Source organism: Rousettus aegyptiacus, unplaced genomic scaffold (genome assembly GCF_014176215.1).
Source record: "Rousettus aegyptiacus isolate mRouAeg1 unplaced genomic scaffold, mRouAeg1.p scaffold_m13_p_3, whole genome shotgun sequence".
NCBI lineage: Eukaryota > Metazoa > Chordata > Mammalia > Chiroptera > Pteropodidae > Rousettus > Rousettus aegyptiacus.
Window position 1 is genome coordinate 120,688,629 of NW_023416306.1, and position 21,956 is coordinate 120,710,584.

Sequence of the window (21,956 nt, forward strand, 5' to 3'; positions counted from 1 at the left end):
ACAGACTTTTGTAATTTTTGTTTTAATTTTAAAAGTTATACATGCTAATTTCTGAAAATCCTGGAAAAATAAAGAACATTAATCACCTATGGCCCTACCACCAAATGTAACTGTTCTTAACATGGTGTTGTATTATCTATTACCTTGGTCCTTTCTTCACAGAAAGCTGACTTTGAGAAAAAATAATCAAAATTTAAATATAATTATTATATATAATTTTCATATAGTATTTAATAAATTATTTTCTCAGAAGTAGTATAGATTAAAGAAGCAACAAAAAATGCCACTCTAGATTTAATTGCTCCCCACCAAAAAACATGTTAAGAATATTGGAAGAAAGTAATCATGTCATCTTGGAGTTCCCATTAGCAACTATAGACATATTGTTCACAATCAAAACTTCAGTAAAGCACAAGATAGATATGAATATCCACACCCATATGCTTCTGATGGCCAAACCTCTGAAAGAGGAAATACAGTTTAAAAAAGACAAAAAAAATCTAACATGCAAAATTTGAAATAAACAATTATAAGTAATGGCAATAAGAAAGGAAGTATGAAACATTTAAAGAAACCAATGTGAACTATGAAGAAAGCATATCGATACATGCAAACATGTAAAAGGATGTTTCTGATAGCATTGGTTATAATATTATCAAAAGACTGGAAAAGACTATAGAATTTAAAATGTGTACAAAAGTCAGAACAGCCACATAACTAAAGACACAAACAGAAGAGCGATAAAAACTTGTGAAATGCCTGTCAGTGTTGGAAGATAATCCTTAGTTTTCTGCCCACAACCTGTTATAATGACTGCATCCCGGAGTCAGGAGGATGGTAAGTCGTCAATCTTCTTTACTCATGTAGTTACATTTTTTAAAGTTGCCAAGAACACTGAATTAGTGAAAAGTGAACCAGTCTCTAGGAAAAATGCAGGGTTAAGTTCTTCCAAGCCTCAGGTCACAATATTATCATTAATCACATATAACCTTGTTTTATGTGTGTTTCTGTTTAAAGACACCTTAATTAGTATATATTATTGATTTATTAATGAACTTGCAGCCAACAGCACTATAACTTATGCCCAAATGAAGCTTATTTAACAGACATTTTCTCTGTAAGGCACATCGCATCCTTCTTGAGCTTAGAAACACTAGACAGAATTTCAGCACTGAACTTGGAGGCCATTTTAAACATCAAAATCATCAACAAATATAAAATGTGAAAAATGTGGTGCTAAATAGACAGCAAAAGGATACTTGTTTATACTCTGAAAGCTGAAAACAAAAAGGCAAAGCGTTGCCTTATTTGACCTTAGCTGGGAACATGCACATGATTCGAATTTTTTGTTGCTCAATGCAAGTCCACAAATAAATTTTAGTGGGTGAGCAAATTCTCAAATATGGAATCTATGAATAATGAGAATCAACTGTATACTGTTTATCTGTATGAACTGAAAAGAGGCAACAGAAAATTATAAAAGAGGAACTTATTTGCATGATCGAGGGAAAAAATATGTATATATAAGGTGTCTAAAAAGTTGTTAGTAAAAGATGTTAACATAAAATGTTAAGCATAAATGAAAGGCTGAGATATTACCCAGAGAAAAATTATGTAAAACATAAAAGAATCATAATGTATCTATTAAGATATATTACAAAACCATAGTAATTAGTATGTAGTAATTAATATACTACAGACAAAGGGGCCAATAGAAAAAGTGTTCACATGTATAGGAGGCTCAGAAACAGGTTCACATACATAGGAAGAATCTAGTATAATAGAGACTGACATTAAAGGAAGAGGAGATTAATATTTAGTCAATGGTGTTTAGAAAATTGGATCTTTTACATAGATAGCATTGTTAGAACCCAACTCCACCTCACATAAAATATAAAGTGCAAGTGGAATAAATGTTTTATTATAGAAATAGAACTATAAAGCCAATAGAAGAAAATGTAGTAGACTCTGGATAAAGAAGAGAAAAATTCAGTCCAAAGCAAATGGAAGGAATGTATAATAAATACAAAAATGGAAATCAATTAAACAGAAAACAAAAATAGAGAAAATAAAACTAAAACCTGGGTACTTTGGAAAGATCGATTAAATTAATAAGCCTCAATGGACACTGATCAAGAAAAGAAGAGAGAAAACAGAAAGTACCAATAACAAGAAAGAGAGAAGGCATCCTTCAGGCAATAAGAGAATGAAGGACTATTATTACGGGAAATTTCAGAACTGAGTCTAAGTGAATAAAGCAAAATCCTTCTAAATTTTTTAGGAAATTACATTGTCAAAGAAATCACAATCTCTTCTGGTCTGTAGATGTTTGGCTTCTAAAGTGAACTCCAATCTCTCAAGCTCACACCAATAAGAAACAGGCTGTGAAAGTGGTGAAGTCCCCAAGAAAGTCATATTCTTCAATACCTACTTTAAATATTCACATGAAGGATAATGGCAAAAACAGCCCCGAATGCAGAGTCCAAACCCACAGATGACAATAGACAAGGATGTTCCTCTCAAAAAGCAGAATCAGAGTCCAAGCAAATCATTTTCTCCACTTCCAGCTCAGAGAGCCTTCACAATTACTGCCTAGCAGGATTTGGTCATCGCTGTGAACCAATGACTGTTGTGTGTTTTGCATGCTTCCCTTTTGTGAATGTGAGTTTATATTGTGGTTATCTTATTCCAATTCCACTGCTAATTTTAGTTGTGGAATGGGGCAGGCAATTTGGCAAATTATAAGAATCCCTTGATGGAGCAGATTCACATCACCCAAATGTCAAGGATTTTTAAGCTGGATCCTGCAATTGTATGGAGATATGTTCTATGAGAAAAGAAGAGCTCATGGATATTTGAGTGGCAGAAACGTGTGCTCTAGCAGAGACAGTTGTTTATCAATATATATTCTCTTTTTCATTACATTATAGAACTCAAGTTTTAGCTGGGCTCATAGCACCCCCCCCCCCAAACCCCCCACCCCCTCCAGCTAGAGTAATTTTTCTAGCCCCTTTGAATGTAGATATGTAGGTATGGTCACATACTTAAGTTCCACCAACAGCAGGTGAGAAGAAATGACGCCTGCCACTTCTGGGTCATTCCTTTAAAGGAACGTATGTGCACTCCTTCCTCTTGCCTTTCTCTCTTCCCACTGGTTGAATACAGGTGTGATGATGAGAGCCCAAGGAGCCACCTTAGACCAGAGATTGAAGCCAGGTGTCAAGAATGACAAAGGTCCTACCAGATCTATACCACCAATCTTTGGATAATCAGGTAAAATAAATTAACTTCCATCCTTTTCATACTATGATGTTTTATGGAGTTTCTTTGGTATGGCAGCTTAGACTAAAACTAATAATAAGTTGATACAAAAACCGGATAGTACCAGTACTGATTTCCTCTGCCATGTTTGATGAGATAAAGACTGTCAGAGTTTCTCCTACATTGGCAGTGTGCTGTAATGAATTGAGGGGCCCTGAAGGATGCTTGAGAGATATTAGGTTCATGTCTCTAGATCTGTTCTTGTTTTATTTTACTGAACCAATCAGTAAGCTTTTGTCTGGACAACGGAGACTAAGGCTAAGTATGCCTAAAGAGGCAAAACAGGATGTACGAGGGAGGAAAGAGGGAAATAGGAGGAAATATTAGGGGAGAAAGGTTACAAGGTATATTTAATATATTTTGCAGAAAAGAATAAATAGTTATCCTTACTCCATCCTGACTAAATTTTCTTAAGTTGACATTATTTATACTTTTGTAGTTGGATTTAAATTTTTGAAGGGAGCGATGGTAGGCTGAAATTAACCTCGAGGGGGTAGCAAGAACTCCAGAAGGGCTATAGTACATTAAATCCTAATAAGAAATAAAAGTGAGAGAGTATTAGAGGACTAAATTATCAAACACAATGCTATTAAGTCAGGGAGAGGGAAAAAGAATGAAAAAAATTAAAAAGAAAGCTGGAGTCAGTGAAAACGCACTTGACATTACAATGTTGGATAGAGCAGGCCTTATTTACTTTCAACCAACAGCAACAATGTTGTTATGGATTAATTTTGCCTTTTCATATTATTAAGTTATCTATCAGGAAGTAAAGTTTCTTTGTTTGAGTTACAAAGATTTTTAACATTAAAGACTTGATTATAAAGGAACTGTAGTTTGTGAATCAAGGAATAGATCAGATCACCTAATTTGGGCCTTATTTCTAATGATATGCTGCTGCTCTGAAAAGTCCTTGAAATGGAAGCTATCAAGTGTATACTCTTATAAAATTACTTTTGAAACCTGGGGCCCAGAAACTTATTTTCAAAAACCTGTTCCACTGACAAATATTACCTTATCCATGCAGGATATACCACAATGAAGTTAAATTCACTACAGAAATCTCAATTCTTTGCATATCCCATTATCCACAGCACAAGATGCTCTCCAGGATAGACACAGAGATGCACTATCCAGATTCCTCCTTCAAGGAAGAGCCAAATGCCCCCAGATGTCAGCAGCCAGCCTCCAGCGGACCATCTCCTCAGGGTCTGCTCTGCTGCAGAAAGCAGCCCTGCCCTCGGGCAAGCCCTCATGTGACCCAGTCCTTTCCAACTCATGTGGAGCAACCCTGACAGGCCCCATACACTCCTTGTAGGGTTTGCTGAGGCTTTATCAGGCCCGTGTGGCAGCTTCACCTCTCACTCCGCCCAAATCTACTTCCTGATATTGATCCCAATAAAGACTCTGCGTGACAAGCCCCATCCCAGTGTCTGCCTCCAGAGAATATAACCAAGCGGCTTGGGAGCCCAGAGTGATCTTAGAAAGCTTGCAAGAAGGTGGCCCATTTGCCACCTGACTGGCAATGAGGACCTTCGTTTCTTAGGCCAGAGAGTTAAGGTGATCCGGTTAAGCCTCAGCTCAGCAAAATGTTTTAAATTTCTTCTTGCCATTCAGCCATGCTAGCTACATAATTGCCCTTGGCAGATCTGGAAAGAGTTCTGGGCTAGTGAAAGAACTTGTTGTACGACTGGTTCTCTGTCTTTGGAATGAACCAAATTTGATACATAGCCTTATTTCTGAACCCAACAAGCTTCAATATTTTATAAAAAGCATTTTTGTTTATTTATTTTTCAGTTGATTATAGGCTTTTGGCTTGTTTCACTTTTAATTATTTATGTTCCTGTTTAGGCACTTACGCCTGGAAGAAAATTTGCAGGAAAGTGATGTAGCTTAAGATCAAGTAAAATCTAATTGTATTTTACTCACAGTATATGGCTGAAGAAAGGAGCCATCTTATTTTAGTGCTATATAGATGACTTGCCAAGGGGTTTTGAAATAAATAAAATTAACAGCATCACCAAACAGAATTGAAATCATGGCCATTGTTCCTCATGCAAACAAACAAATTCAAAATTATTTCCTGGCTTTGACAGCCATTCCTTCAGCAAGAGCACACAGCAGAAACCAAAAACAGGGAGCCAATTTAAAGTATTTGAAAAGATTATTCAAAATCAAAATCCCAAAACCTTGAAATCCACATCTCCACAAAGTTCTGTTATTAACTGTGGTGATGGATCGGGGTAAAAAAGAATCCCTTTAGCTCCCTGAAAATGATGCCAAGGAAATAGCCTTCTTTAAAATGAGTGACAGTGTATTAAGTTGAATAGTAACACCAAAAAAATAGATTCAAGTCCTAATCCCCAGTATCTGCGAATGTGACCTGACTTGGGAAAAGGGTCTCTGCAGATGTCATTAAGGATCCCGAAATGAGCTCTTTCTGTATTGAAGTGACCCCTAAGTTCAGAGACTGCTGTCCCCTAATGAAAGAAGGAGATTTGAGACAGTGTTCAGTGAAGGCCATATGAAAACTGAGGCAGAGATTGAAGTAATGTGTCCCTAAGCCAACGAACTCGGAGGGACATGGAATAGGTTCTCCTCCAGGACTTTCAGAAGGAACCAACCCAACTAACATCTTGATTTAGGACTTCTGGCCTCCTGAACTGTGAAACGATAAATTTCTCTCATTTTAAGACACCTGGTTTGTGGTAATTTGTCACGGCAGCCACAGGAAGCTAACACAGACAGTGAGCAGTTACTTACTTTCACCGTGCCATGGGCTCCCCAGCGAGCGAGCTGAGCTCTGATTTCGGGCAGAGCCAAGTGTACTTTGAAGAGCCTGGGTATTAATGTAGCAGGGGTCATCGAAGAGATCCACTCGACATGTGTGCTTCATTAACGAGGTGTCTCTTTGGTACTGTACCCCTCTCTCATGGGCATTACCTGTAGTGATTAGTCATGAACAGTATGTCATGTTTTTGCTTTATAAACAATAAATAAAATCATGTTTCAGTCTAGAATTGATAGGAAGCGAAAAGCCACCCCCATCTCATACAAGGATTGAATACTGACTTTCAGATTTGACCTGGAAAAACAACATAAGCTATAGTCTTTTGAGGGAAAGCTCCCACTCATTGACTTCTCCGCCTCTCCTTGCCCCTCCCTGACCCACGCATCAGCTGACACACTGCTTCAGCAGGAGACAGGAAGGAAGCAGGAAGATCTGAAAGAGGAAAGAAAAGCCAGGGGAGGAAGAAGGCCAACTGTCCAGCACAAACCCGCACACAACACTGCTGAGAGCTGCAGTCCAGGAACAAAGAAAACACATATGCCATGTGGAACTTGAATATCAATTATTTAAACTCCTTTTCAAAAAACTCATTCCTTGATTTAAAATTATTAAGAATAGGAAGTCTTTCTTCTCCCTATGCCCAAAGTCTTGTTTTGCCAAGCTCGGCCTTGCACCAACTGCCGATGTTTATTCTGTTATTTAACTGAAAGGACCCACCCCTCAGATTGTCTCCTCCTTCCCTCTTACTGTGTCCTTTGCCCCTCCATTCAATTCTACACATTACAGCCAAAATGAAATTTTTTTTTAAACTGAAAATCTGATCATATTTCTCAGAAGTTTGAAAACTCTTTTATTGCTTCCCACTGCTCTTCAGATAGAGCTCTCGAACAAGCCCCAGTTCCTGCTCCCAGGTACCCAGCTTCTCCTCCCCATTCTCTACACAGGCCCACACTGCCTTCTTGCAGTCTAATCTCCCCATGAGACCATCTTCTCTGATTGCCAAGCTCTTCCCTCCCCTTCTCCATCATCCTCATCTACTAGATGTCAGTTTAAACACCACTTTCTAAAGAGAATCTTCCCTAACTCATCAGACTAGACTAAGTCCCTCTGCTTTCTAAGCAGGTTGTACTTCACCTTTGAAGACCGTATCACAAAAGTAATAAGTCCTATTGCTTATGTTATTTTTTTAATGTTGGTATTACTATAAACATTAAAGACTGCATGTTCCCTGAAGACAGGGGTCCTATCTGTGTTGTGGCTGAAACTCCTGTCCTAGCACATGCCTGGCCCATAAAATGACTCCAGCAAACGGTTACTGAATGAATGAATATTAGCTTCGAATTTCACTCCCTTATGGCATGAAGTACTTTGTACCAATCAGATGGTTCTGTCTTGAGAATGTCAGGATAGAATATTTTTGCTTTTCTGCTTAAACAAGCACATTTATAGTTTTGGCCATTTGTGCTACAAGATCACCAGGAGGCTGCACATGAAGAAGTAACACAGACATTCCGTTATCTTAGCATAAAAACATCAGTCCTTCTATTGTTTCAGTCACTACACCCCTTCCGTATGGTCCAAAAAGGACCAACTTCATATTGGATTTCATATTATGGTAAATAGTATGGAAACCTAAGGATACACCGAATAAGGGAAACCAAGTCAGAAGACTGGTCTTACTGCCTGCTCTTCTTTTACTCCTTGTCTGTCTGTCAGCATTACATGTCACCTTGTCCCATGTCATGCTCTGAATGTGAGATATTTTGAGGGAGGAGTGGGATTTCTAACAGAGGGAGAAGTGACAAGCTACCTTATTATTTTTTTTTTTTTTGCAGCATTTTGCAACATATGACAGTTTCCATTTGCTTGGTTAAATGGATTTATGAAGTATGTTATCTAATTTAAACCAAACTTAATTTCACAAATGATTATGATAAGTGGCTAAAAGATCACTGCAAAAAAAAAAATCAAGGATTCAAGATTATTCTTTTACTCTTAATACAAGTTCCTCTTTAGCTTCATTAGAGCTTATAAATAGGAATGATCTAATTAGATCCAAATTTTGACACCCCAAAAGTTAAAATACAAAGGATTTGAAATGTGGATTTATGTCAATTTTCTTTATCAATAAATGCTCTAAACATACATCAAGCCTTGAAATATTATCTAATGATAGTATTCAGCCATTGTAATAAGCAAGACTTTTAAAAATGTTTATCATTAACTCTAACTTTGAAAATTTCTATTTTTGTGTTTCATAATACATGCATAATATATTAGTAAATGTGTATATAACTTATATGATTGAATTATCATTTATTTAGGAGTACCTGCTCATGAATATTTAGTGAAAGCGAAATATGATCAGAAGTGTTTGTAAGTGATGTGCTTTTAAATTAATATGGACCTGAGTTCAGATACTTATTATTATTAGTGTGGCCTGGGGCAAGTTACTTTACCTCTCTAAACCTCAGTTTTGATATCCCTAAAATGGGGGTATTTAACTTAAAATACGATTGTGAGGATTAAATGAAAGAAGGTGGGTGAGACTTTCACTGAGCACAGTGCCCGCCTCATAGTAGGCATTCCATGAGTAGTTCCTATCACTTCTTGGTCACGTATTTCTTCACTGATGCTGGGTCTCTGCACATGCTGCTCATCTCTTGCTGCAATATCCTCCCCATCCCTTTCTTTACCTAACTTCTCCTTGTCCTTAAAGACTTTGCTCTGAATCCACCTCCGTTAGGAAGCCTATCCCTAAGTCCTTCCCTGTCCCAGGCTGGGTAAGGTGCCACTCCTGAATATACTGTAGGTATCTGTTTACTTGTCTATCTTCCCCTTGAGGCCACAAATTCCTTAACTTCTTGAGGAGGGAATAGAATCCATTTATTGGTGTAGCTTTTGTATCTCCAATGCCTGGTAGAAAGCGGATGCTCAAAAGAAAAATTTTTGTCAGCTGAATGAACAGATGACTGAAAATCTATCTAGTTTCCTTTCTGAACATATCTGATCCCACCATGTTCTGAAGACCCTGAGCCAACCTTTAGCACAGGTCATCGACTTGCATGCCCCTCCCAGAGCACCGACATGAGCTGACCATATCAAGGTTATCATTCCACGGGATTGTACAAAAGTGCCACTGTCTATACCCAGTCTCTCTTGAAAATTACCATTTTGTTTTTTCAAATGGGCCATTATATTTAAGTCAGTAATGTTGTTTTAAATTAAAAAAAAATAATAAAGATAACTCGCCCTGCACCCAAATTTAAAATCTTTCTAGGGTAAAGTGTGCGGTTGATGAGCTTAACTACCCATGCCAACCACTATGCATTCCAAAAGTTCTTTGTGCCAAGTATTATTCTGAGAACCTATCCAACTTGCCTAAGAGAAGATTTGTGGCAGAAAATAAATATACGCACAGTGTATATACTGTAAATACCAACGGTTTTAAGTGCAAGCCTTTAGGGTTTATGGGAATTTAACATCTTCTTGATTAAAACTACCAACATTTCCATTTAAACTTGAAAGTTGGAGAAACATTCTATTCTGCTAATTATTTTTTCAATAAGGGAATTTATTATTAATGATAAGGATCTTCTATACATCTGGCAACAAATACAATTAACTCTTTCAACAACCAGAAGCCTACTGCAATATTTATAATGTATCAGAATTCAAGTTGTAAGTCAATATTTGAATAAATAAATGTCTTGGGAGGAGAAGCCAAATCTTATTGAAAATATTTGTATAGGTGTCTCTCAAATGCTTATGTATGAATCTCTGGGAAAACTCATAAAAATGTCTATTCGCTAGTCTGGCAAGAATTTGTTCACTGATCAAAAATTTCAGATCACTTTTTAAACATAAGCTGAAGTAGTCACAGACAGGCCCCAGAGGGGAACACCTGATTTTGGGGCGTTTGTGAATGAAAGGTCATTGAGTGGGAAACATTCTTCCTGCCACAACTGGAGGGATCTTCCTTATGGCCCTTGTAGCAGGCATCCAGTCCTTCTATCCCGCCACGGTCTTAGTGGCTGAGGTCTAGGGAAGTGGCTCCCAGGCATTCTGGTTCATACTGGAAGTTATAATCTGCTTTTTTAAGGAAACATCATAGCTCAGTGCTTGACTAACAAGAGGTCCTTGCAAACAGTTGTTGAGTAAATTATTGAATAAGTGAAGAATATAAATAAAATAAAACAGGGAGTGGAACCATTTCCAAGTGAGCTTTAGCACAGATAGAAAATGGTTACAATATGACAGGGCATATGTGGCATGTTTCTGAGTATTAAACCCTTAGGTTAGGGATTTCCAGAGTAAGGGAAGGGAGGGAGGGAAGAATTATAGCTCCTAGAATAGTTTTAAAAAGACATTTACATTTATCATTAATTTAATTTGCTTTAGTCATACTAGTGAGAATTAGTTTGAAATTTTAAATAACTTTAAAAAGTGGCATGAAATTTTAATTTCTATCAAAAGGAGTCACATATATATTTTTTAAATTAAATACAACCTTAGCTCACTACTCCTATTATTTTTTCAGGTTGAAGGAAAGTAGTAATCATAGCTGTACCAAAAACAATAAATCCTCAGGTTCCCCCACTGTATAAAAACTAATAAAATAAATAGATTACATTGGCATATTTCCATAAGAAATACAAAAGCATCCTTGGAAGCGACTCCCTCTTACATGGCAAGTTCCTGGTAATTTAACTTATGTCCCTAAGTGTGGTCATTCAACTCGGCCTTCCACTGTATTACTTATTCTGTCCAGTTATCTCTCTGTTTAAAGCTGCAAATCTTTTCTTCTCAAAGAATAAATACTTTCAATGATTTATAAGAATAAAACAACTACTTAGAAGTATAACTTATTTTTACAAAAGTAAATTTCCAATATGATAGTTGATGCCCTACATTTGCGTTGTGGAAAAGCTGTGCCCAACATCAATTACCATGAGCAGTAATTAGACATTTGATGCCCTGACAAGTATGGGGCGAATAGGACCCTAATTGGGACTCTCACATTTCTAATTTCTTTTTGTTCCCTTTGCTAAGCAGAAATAAAGGTTTTATCTTAATCCTAATGGATTTGACAAGCATTAATTTTCACATATTAGCGTGTCTGATCTTTGAAGTAGAACTCCTTTGAGCTTTGAGCAGAGAAAGTATCCTTCCAGTCAGAGCCTCCATACTGCCGAAGCAGTGAAAAACACCATAAGGTAGAACAATAGTGTGGTAGAGGGAGAACAATGAGCCTTCTGAATGACACACAGGTGGCATTCTGGCCTCACAAAATGTGGGAAGTCCACAGCTGAAGTATTACGTTTAGTCATACACACCTGCCTTCTCCATGAAGTATTTAAGTGCAAAGGCTGTACAGAACTGCATGATTTAAAGGAATAAGGATGGGCAGATGGGAAAGGGCAATTGTACCTACCCATTGCCCTGCTTTGTTCCAAACAGTTCTCGTATACACTGCTGCACTTGGAGTTTCCAGGCTGCATGAATAATAAATCGTGAAACATTTACAAACATAGTATGTATTCATAAACTTGCAAAAACAAACAAACAAACAAAACATTAATAATAATCCAAGCAGAAGAATCCAGACAGCTTCATTTGCTAATAAAGGAAGTGTCTGACAGGTAAAGAAAAGAAACTGACATTTGGAGCGGGCCATGTAAACTCCTTTCATAGTGTATTGCTTTGGAACTGCAGAGATGGGTTTGATTGTAGTAGGGGTCCTCAAGGCTGCCACTTACCCCTAAGGCCTGTATCCTGAGAGTTACTGTTTCTGCTTGGGAAGCCACATACCAGGACTCAATCCAAGCCTCAACCAGAAAGTGTGATTTCTAGGACACTTGTATAAACACCAGCCATTTAGCAAACCTCTATGTAACCACGAAGTACTCTGCTGAGGTCTGTACCAGGCTCACTTTTCATCCTTAAAAATCCATGCTATCAAAGGGCTTCAATTATTCCTTATACATATAGCTCTCTTCAGTAATGGAATGGGAGCCACTGATGTCTTTGAAAAGGGTAGTATCTATGCTTTAGAAAGATTAATCTGGTAGTATCATATAGAAAGGTGTGAAGGAATGAATGAAATTGAAGACAAAGAAGGGGTTTTCAGAATCATCTGAGCAAGTCAGGACCAGAACTTAGAAAGGTGCAATAGAAATGGAAAAGGTTGCATAGATGCAAAAGATATTCTCATGGTGGAATCCTAGGTCTCAAAGACTGAATTGATATGGGACCCAAAGTGTGAGAAAAACAAAAGACTATAGATTAGAAAAAAAGTAACAGTGCCACTAATAACCATGAGTAAATCGGTAGAGGAATCTGCTTTGGATTCAAAAAGAAAATGCTGAGTTCGATCTTGATACAAACAAGTAATGCAATGGATATGGCATTACAGCTGAAGAAAGGTAATGGCAGAGAAGCTGGAGAAGTGCATCCTCAGGTGACATGCCAGAGGAGAAATCAGGCCCAAGGGCAGAGCACTGGAGGGTGCTTTCATGATGGTAAGGCAGGGGCTTTGGTTCTCAGGAGTGGGGGTGCAAAAATACAAAATATAAAAAGATGCAACTTACTCTGAAACACATAAAAAATACAATGGATTGATGGATAATAGATGATTACATAGGATGACAGAGCAAATACAGTAATATGTTAATTGTAAAATGTAGACGGTGAGTATATAAGTGCTCACTGTGTAATTCCTTCAATTTTTTGTATGTTTGAAAATATACATAACAAAATTTGGAAAACATGAAAACATTTTTAAAAAATACCCACTAGAGATGCAGGATGACAATGAAATGGTGGAAATGTTTTAGAAGCTAACAGAAGAGGTCTAAAAGAAAAGAAGAGGCAGCTAACAGGTATCAAATGTAGGCAGAGTCAAAAGGAAATAGATTTAGCAATTAAACCACTGGTGAACAAAAAAAATCGGTGACCACTGTAAAAGTAACTTCTATAAAGTCGGCAAGTAGAGTTCAGATCTTAGAAATGCAGAAGAATCTTTTCTAGAAATCTGTGGGTGAAAGGAAGATGAGAAGGAAGTGTGACATTAGTTGGGTTATAGGAGTGCAAATTTATTTGCAGACAGAAGAGAAAGAACCAGTAGACAAAGAGAATAAATACTAAGACAGAGGCTGATGGGCAGAAAGGGCACAGAGTTGGTAGGAAGGGACGGGATCAGCAGCTTAGGGAAAAGATTAGCTGTGGAGACAGTAACTAAGGAAGAAAAGCAAGAATATAGGAAGACTTGGAGATGGGAAAGGGTGAAGTTGGGGATAACATGTTGGACTGGACTCGTCTTCCCAGTGAAGTGAGATGTGAGGTCAGCTGCTGAGATCGAGGTTGGGGGATTAGGAGTAAAGATGATCTACTACGGGCTCCGGCAATGACTCACTGTCTGGCTCTGTATTAAGGAAGATGATACTTTCTCCAAACTAGCATTTGGAAACCCTCAAATTAAGCTCCCTAGTGATAAGGACAGAATTGCATTGCTAGTTCCAATAACAATAAAACATACTTACCAAATAACACAACTTTTCACATCGTATGGGACAGTAAGCCATTTGTTCTGTGGCTTGAACTTTGATTCGCACATCTGAAACACCACCTGCAGGTGGCTGCTTCCCTGGTATTTCATTGTAATACTCATGATCTCTCTCCTCAGCATGGCCATCAATATGCACTTCCTCACTGTAAGGGAAAAAAGAATCCCCAAGAGGCTGGGCGGGAATTCAAATGCTGTAGGGGATGCAGAGGGATCAGAACCATGCAAATCATCCTGAAAAACTTTGCATTCATGTTGTAAGTTTATAGATGTGCTTAAATGATGTCAAACATCTAGATGGAAGCAACCAGATGGTTGTTTAGAATTCTATAGACAATTAAAGTGGAGTAAACCAACAAAAAATGTGTCTCCCCCATTCCAGCAATTAAAAAAATATATATGTATATATGAACTCCTTAAATGTAAGGCATTTTTCTCAGTAAAATATAAAAATACCAGGTTTTTCTGGGTATCTCCAGCACACTTTGCACTATTTTGTGTTTTGCTCAAAGAAAAGCTAGACAGTGGGCAGAAGGCCTGCCCACTTTATTAAACCAATATGAAAAAAAAAGAGCTATGGCCAGCTATCTTGTCTGCACAAATCTGGAGGCGTGTATGGAATTCATAAAGAAATATTAGAACCATATGTGGCAAGTGGGTAGATTTATATAAACATGCATTGTTTTTAAAATTGAAACAGGGCAAAACAAATGTACTTTTCTTCCAAATTGGAATTAGTAAAAGTTTCTTATGAAAAAGAATAAATCAAGTCCTTTTGGACTGAACCGATTCCATTGACAATACACACAGTTTTGTTGGGTTCATTACATGTCAACAAAATGACAGCACTGAGATGTAAGTACTACCCTAGAGGAAATTCAACAGTAAGGCCTTCTGGGCATCTCCTCGCCTTTGCTACCCTAAACCACCTCATAAAGGGCTATCTCCAAACCCAGTGTTTGTTGATATACAAAATGACAAATTAGGGGGAGAAATGAATTTATGAGTGCCCAAGTTTCATTTCTCAGGTGTGAATTCTCAGGTGTGAGCCAGGGGTCTCATTGCATTCCAGGCGTGGTAGAGTCTGACAGGCCCAAAAGGGTTCAGCTTTCATTGTGAACTTTCTGTGCCTTAGACCAGACGTCCCCAACTCTTTTGGCACCAGAGACTTGTACTCCTAGAAGAATCTAATTAATGCTTGATGATCTGAGGTGAAGCTGAGGTGGTGATGTTAGCGCTGGAGAGCGGCTGTAAACACAGATAAAGCTTCGCTCCCTTGCCTGCTGCTCACCTCCTGCTGTGCAGCCTGGTTCCTAACAGGCCATGGACTGGTCCCCAGCCTGGGGTTGGGGACCCCTGCCTTAGACAGAACAGCCAGATCCTTGGGTCATGTTGTACTCCACCCTTGCCACAGGTTAGCTGGAGCTGATCTATTTATATTGCAAACCAGCAAACAAACAGGAATTCCTGCAATAGACATTTGATACTTATTTTGCTCTTCATTATTGCTTTTTTTCTTTTACTGATATGCAAGGGATATGGGGTCAAAACAAATCTGAGAAATTTGCTGATGTTTATTATCTTATGATACCACTGAATTGCTTCATAGCTCTATATAACATCAGAAAAACATGGCTGATTCCTTCTCACTTTAAGTGTCTCCTTTAATTTTGTTACAAAGCAAGAAGAAATATCTGGATAACTATGATGGAAGAAAAATAGAAAATGTCACTGTTAGTTTGTGCTCAAACTGTGCCCGTTTGTAAGAAAAAAAATTACTAATTTCATTAGCTGATTTTAAAATTCCATATTAATTTTAAAATTAAACAAAATATAATAATATTTTGTAATTCTAATAATTACAGAACTCTTGGCTGACCTTTCACAAGAAGTAGTCAAAGAAGAATTTTTCAAATACTGTTTAAACCGGAGCTCAAAAGCCTGCCCTATGGTAGTTATGACGTCTTGGGCCATTCCATTGCGGCATTCCAATATGTGGCAGGCTACAAAAGGACATACAAAAAATTATAATAAATTTTCAGTAAGAGAAGATTACATAAAGTCAAAATACTTCCAGAACATGAACTGGTAACTGAATAAAAGGGAGTAGATTTACAAGCTCTCTTCAGCACTGAAATGGCATCATAATACTACATATTCGATATGCATCACAGAGAAAAAATATACATTTTTTATTCCTAAATATCTCAAAAAATCTACAAATTCTGGTCTCAAGGCAGGTATTCTGGATCCACATTTTTGTAAAAGTAGACTGATATCGATGAATACTCATGTTCAGTGTTAGCTCTAGAATTCAATACAGGAGATGTTCAGTCTTTTCCTTGCATGGTATGCTGCAGAAGATTGAAAAAAGGTAACTTTCCACCTCCTCATTGCCCCAAAAATGGGAGATGAGCTACTAGTGAAGATAAGAGCTTTAGAACATCCCCTCCTCTAGCCATCACTTTCCCTGTCATGCTAGCTGTGACGGCATGGTAATCCCCACCCTTGAAACTCTACTGAAAGGTATCTTAAATAAGCATCAAGATCAAGATTTCATGAAGATGAAATTACCAGAACACATTACATTTTTTCTTAAACACTTTCTCTGAGAAGCAGTTACTGGGAAGGGCTAGTTTTCACTAGCAAATTAAGGAAATAAATTATGAAGGGGCAGCAGACAGACTATCACAAATGAGTTAGCAAATTTACTGCTGTACATAAAAGCAGGAGACCAGATGTGTTCAGGGACCATAAATTAATCTGCCCACCATATAGAATATTATTTTTGTCTCAGAGTGTGATGTCGTGCTTAGGGCCTTGCAATAAGAAGATTTAATTGAATTCGAAGTTTAATAAAGATGGCTTAGAAAGAGCCCTAAGGATGACAAAGATAGAGGCGATGACTTATTAGAAATTTTTAAAATTTTTATTGTATAGCTTGAACAACCAAGGGATGAGGAAAAGCTTGATAACAGTTAAATATATACACAAATGTTGTAAAAAGTGTCAGTTATTCTCCGAGAATAGGAAAAGCTTAAGTGAGTGCATGAGGAATTAAATTAGATACCAGGGAAGCATCTTGGGTCTTGAGAACCATGAATCCGACACTGGAACACATTACTAAAAGGGATATTCGAGGAGGGAAGGAATACTTGTGTTTATGGAATGATTTCACTGTGTTGACTTAGAAGCATGGTTTTTATGCTTTGCATTGTCTTGGAAAGAATTTTGTATTTACTTAATGAGGCAATTCATTCACATCTGATTAAATTTGCAAAGCCTATAACACTAGGTTATAGTAGAAGCTACAATGGTATTTCTTAGCTTTATGTTGATAATCATCTCAATGGATATCAGATCATTGTAATTTCAGATTATCTTGATATTTACTTAAAGGATTTATGTTTTTAAACACTTTTGGAAGAGATGAAGGAGTGGTATTGCCAAATCGACACAATGTAAAGATGTCAAATCTCCAAGAGTTATTGATCATTTCTATAAACTTGCTCCTTGAAGGAAGCAAATTGGATCCTGAAATAGACTAGGAACTAATTACAGTGTTGAAAACTCAATTAAGAATATAAATTTATATCCTTTCTACCAAATGTTTGGTCCATCTGACATTTTATACTGCCCTTTCTCTTTCTCTACAGTAGCTTCAGGCTGTGACCAACACACAGAAGTTATTTTAAAAATGTTTTAAATGAATAAATACTGATTTCACTAAACCACAGCAATAATTCTACTGTGAGAAACTGTCGGTTTTCCTGAAGTGAGACCTTCTGTGAGCCCTCACAGTGGGATAGGTTTTTAATCTATGGCGTGGTATGAATAATTGCATGGGTTGTTTGTGGAACTGATCTCTTCCTTCCTGGAGAGGTCTCATAGTCTTAAACCTACAAAATGTCCTTAGAGATGTGTCCTCCAGTTGAACCAAAAAAAGTTGTGCTACATTAGGTTAAAAAAAAAAAAAGGTAATTCACTTGAATTCTTTTGTTTTTTATCTCATAAATTCCCAATCCAATTAAAAATGGAGAAAAGACCAGAAATCGTATCAAAATAGAGATGAAAATTTTTGTAATTTTATTTTTTCTTAGGATCAAGGAGATGTCTAGAGATAAAGATGGGGAAGGAGGGGCACGAAATTCCTAAATAAAAAAAAAAATAGAAGAGGAAGGAAGGAAGGAAGGAAGGAAGGAAGGAAGGAAGGAAGGAAGGAAGGAAGGAAGGAAGGAAGGAAGGCATACTAAAGTACGCCTCCCATGAGAGGGATGAGAGAACAAGGATGTTTAAAAGAACTCTATGAAAAGATTTAGAGCCAAGTTGAAGTTCGAATTATACCACAATCTGTGTGACCCCAAATAAATCACTCTACAGCAAGGTCTGCACCTGCCAAGACAGGGCACTGAATTATCTCTGAAGTCCCTTCTTGCTTTATATAAATCCTATCCTTCCTCTGTCTCAGTGGCTTAAACCCTCTGTGGAAAAGGGCAAGGCACTTGGGCACGCAGGAATGAATGAATCAACGAAAACCACAACTGTCCTCTACTACTTCTCACATATTTCTAAAATGTTTTTATTTCTCTCAGCTTTTCCAATTCCGATACTTTAAAATTTTGGTCCTGTTCCTGGGCTGATGCTACCAACATCAACTTTGGGTAACCTTGTTAATGCCATATTCCTTGTTAGAGAAAATTAAACAGAAAAAAAAAAAAAACAAATACAAATACAAAAATCAGTGGTGCCTGTCTTCATGAAAGCAGCAACGTTGGACAAAAAGGCCGACGCCGTACAAATGTTCCGTGGAGCCTCACCACCTTCAGGGAACACGCACATTTTCACAGTGCGATTGTTTACACTCACATGCTGCTCTGTGAAAAAGGCCTTGGCTCTTTTATAGGTTGGTCATGGGCCAGACTAGGGGTGGGCTTTAAATCACATACAAGTGTGCTCCCTTCCCAAGGTTAAACACATCTCCAAAAACTCAGATAAGCAGTCAGTTTGTACAAGAATTGCCTGACCTTTAGCTAATGGGAAGAAAAACAAGTATATAAAAAGCCTCAATTCCCAAAAGAGAATTTGACTTTCCAGTGAGATAACTTTGCATGGAGGCCTGAGCTTTGATCTCCATGTCTGGAATCAGATGCAGATCTGGGTGCTTTTCATTCTGCCTTATAGTCAGATAGACCCACAGTTCTATCTTTGGGTGTAAGGTACTATATTAAGTAGGATTTCAAAGAATCTTAGATTCATATTCTTCTGTCTTTTACATTTAGCTTCCTAAAGAGATAGTCATGAACAAGAGGCTGAGATTATTCTTAGAGAACAACAGGCTCTTCTTTACTGTTTTATATTTATTTTTAATAGACCGGTTTGTTTTGTTTTGTTTGTTGTTTTTGTTTAGAAAACCAGAAATTCAAAAATGCAGCTTCTCAGATTAACCACCAGATGGCGCTGTGAGATCTAAGCATGGAGTCCGCAGTCCCTTGAGAAGAAACCAGATTGAAGAAGCAAGCCAGAGGTCAGTCAGTCCAGTTAAAGAATGTCACCAGAATGGTAGTGCATGTATTTTACAATCATAAACATAAATTTAAATAAATGGGTTAATTTAAATTGGCTTTACAGTCTTGTTTTCTTTTTTACTTTCTTCGGAGACCCAGAACCATGGCCTTCCAGGTACTCCAGGTAAACCAGGCCTCTTAGACTAAATTCAGAGAAAATATTAAAATCTTCCTAGACTGCTGTCCACTTAGAGTAAGAGAGGAAGAGATTTCCTCATTTCTGGCAATTTCAGGGGCAGTCTGTATTAGTCACTAAGTAAACTCAAAACATTCTTACTGGAACTTACCTTTTCTACAGAAAACGCCTTTTATAAAATGAAGAGTTCACTAAAGGGTCCTAGCCAAGATGGAAAAAAGTGGCAATGGCCCTGATTTGAAAGCATTAATGCTAACAGCCAATCAAGAAAACAGGAGACAGTGGGAACATTCAGGATTATTAGCGTGAAGCCTGGTCTCTTCTGCCTGTCTTCACTTCCTGTCAGGCATGCCCTCCTCATCCCTGAAGTCTGGCTTCTGCCTTTACTTGTCCACTGGCATTGTGCTTCCCAAGGTTACCAACAGCCTATTAATTGCTGGACAAAAATGGCATTTTCCGCCTTTATTCCCCTTAAGTCCTTTTCAGTATGAGACATTCCAGGTTGTCTTCTCCCAGAGAAAACTCGCTCTTCCTCTTTCTTAGGTGCTACTCATTCCTGGTTTTTCCCCCTCTCCCTGACTATTCATCTGGCTCTTCACCATCTCCTGACTTCTCCTGTTTCCTGAGACCCTCAGCCCTCTTCTGTCTGGGTTCCTCCTTTGGTGATCTTGCTCATCCTTAGGGCTTAAAAGTTGTAGTTTTTCCAAACCCATACTGAATGCCTGATCTCATTCTCTCTCTATCTCTGTCTCTCAGTCTCTTTGTCTATTTGTCTGTTTCTCTCTCTCTCTTTCTCTCTCTTTCTCTTTCTCTCTCTCTTTCTCTCCTCCCCCCCCCATACACACACACACACTCCTTCCCATTATCATTTTACAATTGCAATATAATGACGAAGGCTAGAATAATTTTTATAAAGCTCAGAATCTTCAGCTTCTCCCAGTGACCTTTAGACCAGCATTCAAAGTCCTCCACAACCTGTTTCTGGCTTATCTTTTTAGCCATGGCTCCTGAATCCACCTTTACACACACCTTTTCTACAACCACACCTTTACACACACACACACATACACACACGCGCACACACATACACACACCATCCAAACACATAGCCCAAAGCTCTCTTTACAGGGCTCTTTCACCTGTGCCTTCGTTCATTTCTCTCACAAATCCTGACGGCACCTGCTGTGTTCCAGGCACTGTTCTCTAGGCCCCCCTTCTTCTTTGTGCACAGCCTACAGGTTATGTTTCTCTCTCGTTAAATAATGAGCCCGTGGTGGCCAAGAATTGTTTTTTTTTTCCAAGTGATTAGGTTAGTTCCTTGTATATTAATATGTACTTAATAATTGTTTGTGGACTTGAAAGCTGTACCACTGTGGCAGAGTTAAGGTCCAAACGCTCAGGTGAGGGGAAAGAATTTAACCCTAAAGGAGTACGGAAGCAGGATGATGCTGAGAACAGAGTGGCTTCTCACAGAGGCTTCTATAACCAAAACAAGCAAGAGAAGGGATGAGGAGAAAAGAAAAGAAGCAATAAGTGATGGAAAGGTACTAATTTTTTAATCCAAGAAAATTACCCTATGTTTTTAAGTCATCTATAGAACCATTTCCCCAAAGAAGAAAGAAAGATGCGATGAGGGAGGAAAGGAAATTATCCTTTCTGTGCTATCTGAATTCTTCCTCCCGATACCACCGACAGGTAGACGGTATGATTCCTATTTAAAGGAACTGAGGTTCAAGGATGTGAAACAACTTGACTAAGATCATGTGTATGGTGAGATGATGAAAGAGTTATGATTCCTACCCAATCTGTCTGACTCTAGTATCTTTCCTGTTTTCCATACAATCGGGGGGGGGGGGTGGTTGCTAAAGAAAGAAAAGACTATAACTTATTTAGACTGTTTCTGAGTCCATTCTCTTCTCATCTCTCAAATCTCATTCATGACAACAGCTCTCGTAAATGCCTTCTCAGAATCCTTATACCAGAATCTCTGTGGATCCCCTTTAAGCAGCTCAGCTCTGAGGAACTACTAAAACAACAAAACAGGATCTTTCAAAGTGAATGAGCTACATCAAAATTTCCTCTCCCTTTCTTGTTTCACTTAAGCAAGGGGGGATATTAGCAAACATGTAGATCCTGTTTGGCCATTACCCTCGGCAACTGGCATTAACCTTTGAATTCCTCACCACCATTTAGTGAAAGAGCAATGACATGTCCAGAGATATTCAGTGACCGATGACAACATGATTAAACATCTAGATTTCCTGATTTGTTCTTCCTTTCACCCTGTCCTTTTCAGGTTAAGATAAAAGACTTTGTTGTTCAGAAGCCTTCCCCAAAATAGCATGCGACTATTCTTTAGGGAAGTTCAGGCTTAATTTTAAAAGGTTGCTCTTTTCTGGTATCCTTTGTTGTGTTCCGTTTCTACACCCCCGTACCCCTTCGCTAGTTCCTGTCTCTCCTACTCACTCTTTGACCGTTATCCATTCTTCATTTTATCATTAGGGGTGAATCAATTTCAGTGGAGTAGTTCATAGTATTTGTCACCTGTTCCTTCCCCTGCGTCTTATCAAGGCCATATTGTTC

At 38.0% G+C, this 21,956-nt stretch overlaps 1 protein-coding gene across 1 annotated transcript in view; it reads right to left on the bottom strand.

The window, feature by feature from the left end:
• SHC4 (SHC adaptor protein 4) overlaps positions 1-21,956 on the bottom strand; it is a 107,315-nt gene that overhangs the window by 10,659 nt on the left and 74,700 nt on the right. Inside the window, exons 7-10 of the mRNA XM_036239564.1 lie at positions 15,553-15,676; positions 13,651-13,867; positions 11,544-11,604; positions 6,082-6,261 (exon numbers count right to left, since the gene is read on the bottom strand). Of these exons, the coding sequence (XP_036095457.1) occupies positions 13,861-13,867; positions 15,553-15,676 (131 nt within the window). The 3' untranslated portion in view covers positions 6,082-6,261; positions 11,544-11,604; positions 13,651-13,860. The remainder of the gene's footprint in view (positions 1-6,081; positions 6,262-11,543; positions 11,605-13,650; positions 13,868-15,552; positions 15,677-21,956) is intronic.